The sequence below is a fragment of the Trachypithecus francoisi genome, unplaced genomic scaffold, assembly GCF_009764315.1.
Source record: "Trachypithecus francoisi isolate TF-2019V2 unplaced genomic scaffold, Tfra_2.0 Lachesis_group1, whole genome shotgun sequence".
Classification (NCBI taxonomy): Eukaryota; Metazoa; Chordata; class Mammalia; order Primates; family Cercopithecidae; genus Trachypithecus; species Trachypithecus francoisi.
In genome coordinates this window covers 106,393,522-106,405,924 of record NW_022681454.1, presented here as the reverse complement: position 1 = coordinate 106,405,924, position 12,403 = coordinate 106,393,522, and the positions used below count along the sequence as shown (strand labels likewise).

Genomic DNA, 12,403 nt, shown 5'->3' with positions numbered 1-12,403 from the left:
ACTGGAATCATCAGAGAAATCATAAGAGAAATCTCCTAGAAGAGGAAGATGGGAGTCTCCACACTGAAAGAACTCACCAAGTACCCAGTGCTGGATAAACACTCATACCAAGGTACATCAGTATACATTTTCAGAAAACTAGAGACATAGAGAAGATCCTATAAGCTTCCAGAGAGAACCCACAGATCACCACAGAGCATCAACCACCAGAATGCCATCAGCCTTTGTAGCAGCAATACTGGAAGCTAGGAGACGCAGAGTGATACTTTCAAAACTCTTTGAATATTACTTTTGCACCTAGAATTCTAGACCAGGCAGTCAGTCAGTCAAGATGATAGTAAAATTAAGACATTTTCAGTCATGCAAAGTCTTAAAAATATTACCTCTCCCATAACTTCAGGAATTAATTGAAGAATGTGCTCCACCAAATCAGAGGAAATAAACTAAGAACAAGAAGGGGAAGAAAAGGAAAACAAGCATTCCAGAAAACAGGGGATTTGACCCTGGAAGGAGGTGAAAGCATCCTGAGCTGATGATGAAAGGAGACCTGAAGATGTTGGCTTTCTGAGCAGCGGTCCTCAGGAGTAATCAGTTCAAAGCAGAGCAGGAGGCCCCAGGGAACCAGGAGGATGGCTCCAAGAAGAGGATAAGGTTCATCACATCTGTGGTGTGTTTAAACATACTGAGAGCAGAGAAAGAGCCTCTTTAGCTAACCAAATATTGTTAACATTATACTGACAGATAAGGAGGGAGAAAGGTATGGAGGAGGAGTTGGGCAGGTGGGTGATGTAAGAGAATAAATCCTCATCATCCACAGTAGGAAATCAAGGATGATGGCCAAAAATATATCCAAAAGAGCAAACAGCATATGATTCAGAAATAAGAAGGCAAGTGGCCAGGTGCAGTGGCTCACACCTGTAATCCCAGCACTTTGCGAGGCTGAGGTGGGCGGATCACCTGAGGTCAGGGGTTCAAGACCAGCCTGGCCAACATGGTAAAACACCATCTCTACTAAAAATACAAAAAATTTAGCTGGGCATGGCAGTAGGCGTGTGTAATCCCAGCTACTCGGGAGGCTGAGGCAGGAGAATCACTCGAACCCGGGAGGCAGAGGTTGCAGTGAGTCGAGATCGTGCCATTGAACTCCAGCCTAGACAATAAGAATGAAACTCCGTTTCAAAAAAATAAAAAATAAGGAAGCAAACACAGAAGAAAGATCTGGGAAGTGAGAGATGGAGATGAGGGAGAGAAGACTGCGGTGGTCCCAGGGACTCTTTCAACTGTGAGTGAGTAAAAGCTCCATGACAACAATTTTCCAAGGATGTTGACCTCTTACCTTTGTTACATCTATCTGATCTGACCAGTCTCTGTTGAGGGACTCAGTGCAGTCACTGGTAGCGTGATGTTTAATGGATAGTGTGACATGGTAATAGCAGTAAAACATCACTGTCAAGGGCACAATAAAATTTATCGCAATAACCGTCATGGTGTAAGACACAAAAGATCTGAAAATAAGAAAAGGCAATCATGATTGCTCATTTAATGTCCTAAGTGGGGAAAGGGGAAAGAGGAGATAATTATTAAAAATAATATTGGTAGTCACTGTATTGATAAATAGTTTAAGAAGTGTATTTGACTTTTAGTTCATTTAGGCCAGAAATTGGCCAACTATGGACTGTAGGCTTATTCCAGCCTATCACTCATCTTTGTAAATAAAGTTTTATTGGAACACAGCCATGTGCCCTCATTTACATGCTGGCTATGGCTGCTTTTACAGGACGATGACAGAGTTGAAGAGCTGTGATAGAGACATCTGGCCTATAAAGTCTAAAGTATTTACTTTTAATTGCTTTCAAGACAGAATCTTGCTTGGTCACCCAGGCTGGAGTACAGTGGTGCAATCATGTCTCACTGTAGCCTTGAACTCCCCAGCTCAACTCAATCTCCATTTTAGCCTACCAAGTACCTGAGACCACAGGCATGTACCACCACAGCCAGCTAAATGTCTGCCCCCACCTTTTTTTTTTTTTTTTTGGAGAGACAGGGTCTCAATATGTTGCCCAGGCTGGTCTCAAACTCCTGGGCAGAAGTGATCTTCCTGCCCCAGCCTCACAAAGTGCTGGGATTACAGGCATGAACCACTGTGCCCAGCCTTTACTTTTTGAATCTGCAGAAAAAATTTTAGATTTAGATCTGGTTTGAGATTTAGAAATTTTCTGTTTGTTTTTAAGTCATCCTTCATTTCCTTTAATGAACTAAATTATCCTCTTGTTCCTGGAAAATATATAGAAGCCTCACTAACTAGCAGGTAAATCTTTGCAGTGACTATACTTTTGCTATGCAGTTCTCAGACTGTGCTTGGACACCAGACCATCTTGAAAAGACAGCAGGGAGGTAGCCTGGGCTTTTGCCAGAGCCGCACACTCTATCTAGCTTCACTAACCCTTTTCCTGCTCATGATCCTACCTTTGAGATGTGCAAATATTGGAAGGGTGATTGGTACCCTGCGTTGCTGCTTTAAGAGAGAACACAGGGGAGGGAGGAAGGAATGGGGTAAAGGAGACACAGTGAGATGGATGACCTTTACTTGCAAACAAGCATAAGTCACTTTTCTCAATTCCGACTTTTGCTAGAATCACATCATCACTACCGAGGAAGCACTTTGCCACCTTCTGTATGAGGAACACATGATCTGAGCTTAAATTTGAAGGGGTGAGAAAATGTCTACACTAGAAGCATTTGATTATAAAGTGTAAACTTCTCTCTTACCTATCATTTTTCCTCCAGTTTATGGTACAAGTAGCACCAGTAGGATCTGGCGCATAACTAGCCCACCCTATGATAGGCATCAAAGCCCAAAACAGGCCATTGATCCAGGCTCCCAGAATCATGCCGATGTAAGTGTTGGTGGTCATTCTTCTCCCTACAAGCATAGGAAATATTAGCAGCATTTGCCATTAATGGGACTCACTTTTTTAAACTTGCTTGATTCATAAGTGTTATCAAGTAGATTCTTTACAGAGCACTTTGGTGGGCCTTAGGAGCCAAAACATGCATGCAACGCCAAATAAAAGTAACAAATATGTTCTCCCTTTTTACCAAGCCTATCTACATAAGTTCACATTCTGGAAAAAAATGACATTTAAGCTGAAACCTAAATGAGAAAAGAATCAGTCAGAGGATAAGCAGGAAGAGTAGCTTTCCAGACCTAGCAAAACAGTGGATACGAAGACCTCACTTTGGGCTTGGTCCATACCTCAAAGTGTGAATGACCTTATGAAATTTGGATTTTATTCTAAATACAACAGGAAGCCATTGAAACATTTGAACAATTATTGCCAGAGAAATAAAACTGACCCTAACTACAAACCATTAGGTTTATATTTTAGCATATATATTGAGTGATCATTAGTCAAGAAATTGATTCATTAAGAAAGCTGAGAAAAGTGTTGTACCTATGTCAGGAAGGCAGATGGTAAGGTATCGGTCCACGGCCACGACAGTGAGTAATCCAATGCTTGCCATTCCAAAAAAAATATTCAATCCAGCATAAACCTGAAAACCAAAATTAAAAATACTCTACCATTCTAAACACCCTCCCAAGAAACATTTAGATTTTTGTACCATTGTTAGAATATATCTCAAATATACTAAATGTTTTTTACTACTTTAAAAGACATCTTCATTGTCAAATTATAACTAGTTTAATAAAAATTTATGGAAAGTATTTTGTAATTTCATTAACTAAAATGAACTTTTTTCAAAATTTTAAGACTTACAGTGAAATTTCTTTACAACACTCTATGAACAGAGTGCAGAACAACCACAAACCAGCAAAAGACTAGTATTCAGAAGATGGGCAATTCAACAGGAGGAAAAGACAAACTCAATAGAAAAATGGCCAGAATGAATGGGGTATGCACAAAAGCCCACTGGCATTTGAATGTTTATAACATAAGACATGCAACCACAATAAATATTCAAAGAAATACTGATTATAAGATGGCATTTCACACTCTTGAAAATGAAAATTTAAAAGTCTGATAATCCCAAGTATTAAGGAGAATGTGGAGTAATAGATGTTCTCATAATTTGAATAACTATTTTGGACAGCAATTTGGCTACTTCTGATAAAACTGAAGATGAACATTCTCTACAACTTAAACCATTCCACTCCTAGGCAATGTGTCTAAAGAAACTCATATATTGCATAAGGAGACGTATGTAAGAACATTTATTGAAGCCTTCCCTGTGATAGAAAAAAAAATGGGAACAAATGTCCAATAAGAGTAAAATGAAAAAGTACATTGGGCTATGTTCATAAAATGGAATATTGTATAGCAATCAAAATGAATGACTTACAGCCATATCCATCAACATGGATAAACCTCAAAAACATAATATAGAACAATGAAAGGAAATCACATAATGCAAACAATGTTATATCATTTACACAAAACCTAAAGTATTCAGACAGTATCTGGTTTATGTGCAAATATATAAGATAGGAAAACATTCATGAGAGGAATAACATTGAGGACGGTATGCAATGGCCTTCATCATTATCTGTATAGTTTTATGTCTTTAAAAAGGAAAACAATCTGAAGCACAGATTGAGGAACAGTAAGACTTAACAAAACTGGTTGGTACTTACGTGGATATTCAGTATTCACTACTACTTTCATTTAATTCTCTATAGTTTTTAGCTTATGATAGTAAACCGCTAAAAGAATTAGGCCAAAAGTAATAATTGCCTACTATCTTAAAGCAAATTAATATTAACTCATTTCCTTTTTAGTAAAAAATAACAAATACATTTAGTAACAATTGTCATGGAGGACTTTCTATAGGAAAAACATTCAACAACATGGTGGCTTAACTATCTTCCATAATATGATTAAATCACTAAATATTGTTTCAGATGAAAGCAGGGTATTTCTTTTTCAATTTGCAACATGCAAATTTTTATTTGAATATGCAAATCAGCACTCTTCTTTAGTTGAAGGCTAGGTGTTTTGTTTGTTTCTTCCTTTGGGTTGGGACAATTTTGAAAATATAACAATGGTTGGTGGTTTTATTTCTCTTATTAAAGAATATATTCCTAGTCACTTCTGAAGTTCTTTTCCGTAAAAGCACTGTGTCCATTATCCTACAATATCTTTTTCGATTTAAACTCTTGGGATTTTTTTAGACATTTAAATTTACATTTCTTTGATCTATTTGTTTTGCTTTCATTCCAATGATCTCCAATACCTGACAGCCTGCATATCCAAATTTCCAACTTCCATACAGATCTGAGGCAGCAGACATGGGATAGCCAATGCTACTGACCCCTATATCAGTAACAGCCAGGTTAATAATAATTGCATTTGTGGGTGTCCGAAGTTCCTTGTACTTAATGAAGATGCCCAGAACTATTATGTTGCTGAGAATACTTATCACACCTGAGAACACACACAAAAATATGATGCATTTTGTTTAATTTGAATGTTTCAAAGTAGACTCAAAATGAAATATTTAAGCCCCCTTAAAAACATAACAGATCTATTTTAGTTCATTTATCTGAAGAGCTCCTGCTGTTCTTAAAACTGTAACATCTTCACATCCCTTCTGTGAAATAGAAATGAGAAAATTAAAACACAAAGAATCTGCCAATTGTACAAGGCAGCACTGAAGGCTGGTTTTAATGTCATCGCTACTGAGTGAACTGTCCTTGAAACTCCTTCACTGGCTTTCATACCATTCCTGCTGATTTTTAGGACAAATATATGATGGACCATACCCTCTTTTTCGCAGCTTAACTTCCTCCTCTTCCTTCCTGGGGCCTGGGACTCTTCTTTTTCCATAGTTGCCTTTCTCAAGCTTCAATTATCATTCTATTCTCACAGCACTTTTGTCACTATTTTCAGCCATGACACAAGTTCCAGTTCCACATTATTTTTCATTCAACTCATTGTCATTTACTAAGCATCTACCATATGTAAGATTATATGACTATTCCAGTATTTCTTGAAACTCAACATATCCAAATTCTTCATTCCAACACACACACAGAGACACACACAGACACACACAGACACACACACACACGCACAAGCACACCCCTACCCCAATAGAAGAATGCATACTATAAGACTTGTCTATCCAGAGAGGAAGTTGAGCCAGCTTTTTGGTCCATAGAGAAGCCTCACAGCTGATACCACCTTAATTAAGTTTCTGACTCTTTGCTTGCAGGTCCAGAACCTCAGTGTTGTCAGTGCCCCAGACTGGTTGCATTGAGGTAGACGGATAACTAAACTTATTAACCAGAATGCCACTGTATTATTTTACACTGAGAAATACTGTTGAGTGTACTGGATGTGCATGTTTAACATCCCCTACATGCTGTAAAGGGCATACGCCAGATATGGGCTGTACTAGATCCTAAAGGGGTGGGAGGGCGTGGGGTGGGAGTAGATTTCAGTCAAGAAGCTAGAATCATTACTGGATTGTTAGACACTAAAGGAGGGTTGTGCAACAAGCAGGAATAGAGTTCCCCGTTGAGAAAGAATTACTTGGTGATTGATCCCCAATTATTGTCAGAGAGGGACAGTTTCCAAGAACCAACATACAACAATATCAGCTCAGTAAAAACTTTTATCATATATCGGCACTTCAGTCAGAACTTCTGCCTTAGCCTGTTACACTAAACTTCCAGATTCCTGTTCTTTCCCCCTCCTTGCTTCTGGCAGAATCAGCTTGCTATAACATAGACTTAACCATGGTTCTTCTCCTCCTAAAAACTTGTAATATTCGCCACTGGCTGTGGGATAAAAATCCAAATGTCCCAACCTGATATTCCAGGCTCTTTGCCTCAATCTGTTGTCATTCTCTAGAAGCACATTTCTACACTTGTCAAGTGAACTCTCCATTCTAGTTTTTCCCCAGATACACCATGCCTGACTCATATTTCTCCCACTTGGAGCACCCTGCTCCTTCCCTCTGCCTATCCAAATGCCATCCAGTTCAAGCCCCTAAGCCTTCTCCTACCCACACTATCCTCTCCTCCCTCAATTTCCAAACTACTTGCTTGTGATTAACTTAGTCTTATGTAACGCTATATAATTTAACTGTTACTTTTCCTAGTCTTTTCATGTAGATTTCAGGCTCCTCATGATTTCTGTGGTTTTTGAATATGTGACATACAGCTTTATTTATTTAATAAGTGGGCTACAACTAAAACCCATATTGCTTAATTTGTATCATTCCTTCAAGATAATTAGAACACAATGACAGAAAATTTGATGATTCTTTGGCCCATTTTTAGCATCTAGGATTGTAGCATGTATACAAGACATACTCCAAAGAATTTAATGAAATGAAGACTTTGTGGGCTAGCTACAAATTCAATGATTTGTTTTTAAAGTTAGATAAAAACGGTGCAGTAAATTGCTGCCTACCAAGTACACAACCAGAACAAAGGGACTATAATTCTGGGAGTCTTACAAATAATGGGGGGTATGAAGTAAGCAGTTTAGCCCTTTTCTCTATTCTCTCTGCAGCTGTACCAAGCACGCTGCCTTGTTTCCACAGCTGTAGGTCTTCTAATGGGTATATAATAGATCACCTAGTCGTTAGATTTTAGTTAAGTCCCATCTGACAGTCAGTCTAAATGCTAAGTAGCACTTGATGTTGACTTCTCCTTCACTCTTGAAACATTTTCCCTCTTGTCTTCTGTGACTTCCATCCAATCTCTTCAACAGACTCTTCTTGATCTACTTCCTGGCCTTTCTTTCTCCATCTGTGTCTTATTAAATATGTGCATTGTCCAACCTTCTGTCCTAGACCCCTTTCTTTTCACATTTAACACATATTCTGAGTGATTTCTTCATACCCAAAGCTATACCCTGATACTTTTCAGCCTCCAGACACTCAAACCCATATGTCCAGCTTTTTATTGAACACCTCTCAAATTGAACTGAGAGATTTTTTTCTCCTGTCTCAAACCTGTTCTTCCCCAAGTGTGTTCCTTTCTTGATGAAGAGCATCACCATCTATTCAGTAGCTCAAAAAAGAAACCTAGGCATCATTTTCGATACTTCTCTCCTTCTCCCACAATCCCATCATCCAATCAATTCCACCTTCTAGCTCTTGAATGTATCTACTTCCTTCTGTCCTCACTGCCATTACTCCCTCCTCAGAATCACTGCAATGGCCTCCTATGTGGTCTCTTAGCTACCACTGTAGTGCATTTCTAAAATGCAAATCAGATCATGTCACTCTCGTTTCAAACGCTTCAGTGACTCCCTGTTACCTTTAATACTTACATGGCTCGTCACTGTCTGGTACTCAGCCATCTTTTTCAATCTATCTCTTACCCTTCATTTTACAGTTCATCCATAATGATTTATTTCAGATCCTCAAATTCACCATGTGCTCTTACCTCCCAGCCTTAATTGGGGAAAGGGAGAGGGCTCAATGACACAATAAATTAACAAAACATCTGTCGCACTGGAAGTTGTAACAGTTTATAGGAGCCAAAATCTAAATGAAAGATCAAATTAACCATTAAATAAAAAACAAAAAAATCTAAATAGGCTCTTGGTAAAAGTAACAAATGAAATAAATGCTTTCACTACACCCTTTCCTCATAGTTTCGGTTTTGATTTGCGAGATTACATGAGTTTTGTTAAAGGAGGAAAGTTAGGGGATTTAAAGAAAAATAGATGCTTGATACAGGGGCAGAACAAAAGCATAAAGAGGTCAGATATGCTTTCTTCAGTGGATCCACCAGAAACAGAAGCAAATAACACACACTCATTGTATATACGTTGATAAAGCTGACTCGGATTTATATGTGAGGGCTGTAGAACCAAAATGCCTGGGTTCAAATCCTGGTGTAGCTACTTAGTAGATGTGTGTGTTGGACAAGTTTCCTAAGCTCTTCATCTATATAAACTAGAGAAATAAAACTGAAGAGTAACTTACTGAATTAGTGTAAGGATGAATTATTCTGTATGTGTAAGGTTTTACAACAGTGCTTGGTATATAGCAAGTATTCAAATGATAACATTAGTAGCAGTAGTAAGATTACTATTATTATTACTGTTACGGAGATAAGAACTAAGTAGAATATTTTCTGCATGCTAATTTTGTAACCAGATCAAAACAGGATAGTTTGAGTTGGTTTTTTTTTTTTTTTTTTTTTGGTCATCTACAAATAACTAAACCAAACATTGTATACAAGGTATTTCCATGTAATTGTTATGAGATTTTCTCAGCCTTTTTTGCAATTACAAAAAAATTAGAACTTGTCTAGTACTTACCATACAGAGGTATTCAAATGAACAAGATAACATGTCACTAAAATCACAAAACTTAACTGAGGAGATCAATTTCTAGCACTAGAAGTAATACGCTGAATTATAAGGAAGAAACTAAATAATTATAAACTGGGTATAGGATGATGTGTTATACTTTTCACTCTACTTTTGAATATGCTTGAAAATTTTTATAAAAGTCAATTCAAAAAACAATGAACTCAATATAACAGTTACTTCTAAAACTCATTAAAGTTGAAAATTAAGTGATTACTCAATACAAAAGTTACACAATTCAATGACACATTAAAAGATAAAAAGTTTCTACTGTCATTCCCCCATCCCTTTTTTTCTGCAAACAATCCTTTACATCAGTGAGTATGTGGGGAGGAAAGGGAAAAAGAAACAAATATTTGTTCAACACCTACTATATGGCACTTATGTGTCACTTAATTTTACTCCTTATAACAATCATGACAGGTAACTTAGTCTTATGCTTATTTTACAGATGAGAAAATGGAAGAACAAAAAGGAGAAGAAACTTGCTCACAGTTGCAAATATACTAAAAGATGAAATCCAAAACTCAAGAGTTTTCCAATAAGCATTCTGGAACAAGCTGAATTTTCAGACTCTGTCCTCAATGACAATATACTCTGCTCTGTCTTCTTAGGACTTTTTCTTTCCAGAACCTTTAAGTCCTTAGCTAAATTCTACCACCAAGAACAAAAATATGAGGGTTATATGTAAGACTAGTAAATGATGCTAAAAATACATTTTTGCCATGGTGCATACTCTTCTCCAATAAAAACTTTGACAATGCAGTAACCAAATACATAGATTTTTATAAAAGAACTATTTATTACATAGAAAACTTTTCTCAGCCTCACTTCACTGCTCTTATGTTATTTATCAAAATTCAAAATAACCTGTGACAATAGCCATCACTAACAATGTTTTCACTTATTCTTTCACCCACATTCTCTTATTTGATCTTTACAGCCCAGAAATAGAATATCATCATCCTCATTTACCAACGAGCAAGCCAAGTCAGGATAAATGACTTGTCGAGGTTGGCCAATAATATGGAACTTGAAACAATGCATGCCTTATGCTGAAAACTTCTGCCTTTCTTCACCTATTCTAAAGACAGACAACTGTTAATTAAACATCCATACCTGCCATAATCAAGTAAGTTGCAACAATATTGTGTTCAGTCTGTGAAAAGACCGAGCCATCTTCATTTTTAGAGTCTGAACTGTTGCCTAAATTATTTCTTAGCATTCTGGAGGGAAGATACCGAGACACCCTTCATAATAAGCCTTCGATAATTATGAACAGTTTTACAGCTACTGAGGAAAGATTTTTCAGGACCAATCATTTCCACTTAGAGATCTCAAAGAAAGGCCTTTTCATAGAGGCCCTCCCTTAACAGCTTTAACTGGACTAAAGAGGAAGGGATTTTAATTCCCAGAATAAGGGAAAAGCTTATTAGCAAAACAAAAAGAAATACCAAGCACCACACATTTTAACCTATTTGGGCATCAGTCTTCTTTCTAAGGAGATTATCAAGCACACACATCCCATTTAAACAATAAACAAACTCAGGAAATCAGTATAGGATCAGACTTAACTGATTTCTGCTGGAAATTAAGAGCCAGCCTTAGTCCTCTAAAACTATTCGGATTAAAGTCCCTGTTTTCTGTTGACCCTTCAAGTTTTTCCATGTCGGCTCCTTTTTTTTTCTTAACAATTTAAATATTAGTGATAAAGAAGTAGTCTCCTTCCAACTTCCAAATCTCACTCTCCTAAAGGTTACCAGTATTGTTTGGTGCATATCCTTTCTTACGTTTTTCTCTGCTTATACCTATATTCATACAAGTGTTTGAGGTTTCCTCCACCTGTATGAATAAAATGAGGGGAAAAATAAGTATATATGTGTATATATATAATGCAACTTGTTTTCCCCTAAGGCTGTATTATAAATTCCAAGTCAATAAACTCAGAATCTAATAGTCTAATTTATTAGTAGCTATGTATTTCATAGCATGGATATAACATGATCAACTCCACCATCCACCTGTTAACTTCCCCTATAGTTTGATATGCACATGAGTAATTAATATTATCTGATAGTAATCATTGTATACTTTGCCAAAGCATCTGAATTCAATCACTGGCATTGTAAAGTACAGAATAAAAATATTCTGGATTATCACATTACAACCTGAAAACTAACCTGAACATATTTTCTTAGAATGATAAGGTATCCCTATTACCTTTTTCCCCATATTCTTTATGCTATTAACATTATTAAAATCTGATTCTCCTCAGTTTCTTAAAATCAGTAAATATTAGAGAAATGCTTAGATGCACCAAAGTTAATAGTGTAAGCATAAAACGGAACCACTAGAGGGCTATATTTACCCACTTAGTTTAATTTCATAAATCCTAGAATGGCACAGGAGAAGCCTAAGACAATCCTTTTGCCTCAGTTCTCTTGCATGTGTATAAACTCAAGATGAACAGGTTTATTTATCTGTCGCAAATCTTATAGCTACCAGTACTCACATTTTTATAAATGTAATGTTGTTATACCTATACTAGAAAAGTGAATCTCATCAGCATCGTGTTTTCAAATGACCCTAGAGCAATAAACATAATACCCAAGAGGAAATCACTCCCTTTAAAAAAATCTCTTTCATTCGGTATGCAAAATAAAACTTAAAATTTTTGAATTTGCTTTGGGTCATACTATCTTCCTTTTCTATAATAAGTTATACCTAGTTGTAGCATCCATGACAACGTTTCCAGAAATAATTATTCTAAAAACTGAGAAATATGTAATTTCAGATAGTCAGCTTTCTGCTGCAGATGAAAGTTTTGATAGGAGTGAGGTATGTGCATTTGAAGTTCTTTTTTATGCTTCTTTCATGAGTGATACAGAAAAGCTATATTGGGATAAGGCTTAGAAATACATGTGAATTTGATTCAAAATGAAATGCCTCAAAAAAACCCAAAAACTAGGCCAGGTGTGGTGGCTCACACCTGTAATCCCAGCACTTTGGGAGGCCAAGGCAGGCAGATCACCTGAGGTCAGGAGTTC

The 12,403-nt window shown here is 36.9% G+C and overlaps 1 protein-coding gene across 1 annotated transcript in view; it reads right to left on the bottom strand.

Annotated features, from left to right (window-relative positions):
* RRH (retinal pigment epithelium-derived rhodopsin homolog) overlaps positions 1 to 12,374 on the bottom strand; it is a 22,653-nt gene extending 10,279 nt beyond the window's left edge. Inside the window, exons 1-5 of the mRNA XM_033214985.1 lie at positions 10,476 to 12,374; positions 5,254 to 5,444; positions 3,456 to 3,555; positions 2,770 to 2,923; positions 1,337 to 1,505 (exon numbers count right to left, since the gene is read on the bottom strand). Of these exons, the coding sequence (XP_033070876.1) occupies positions 1,337 to 1,505; positions 2,770 to 2,923; positions 3,456 to 3,555; positions 5,254 to 5,444; positions 10,476 to 10,581 (720 nt within the window). The 5' untranslated portion in view covers positions 10,582 to 12,374. The remainder of the gene's footprint in view (positions 1 to 1,336; positions 1,506 to 2,769; positions 2,924 to 3,455; positions 3,556 to 5,253; positions 5,445 to 10,475) is intronic.
* Between the last annotated feature and the right edge of the window lie 29 nt (positions 12,375 to 12,403).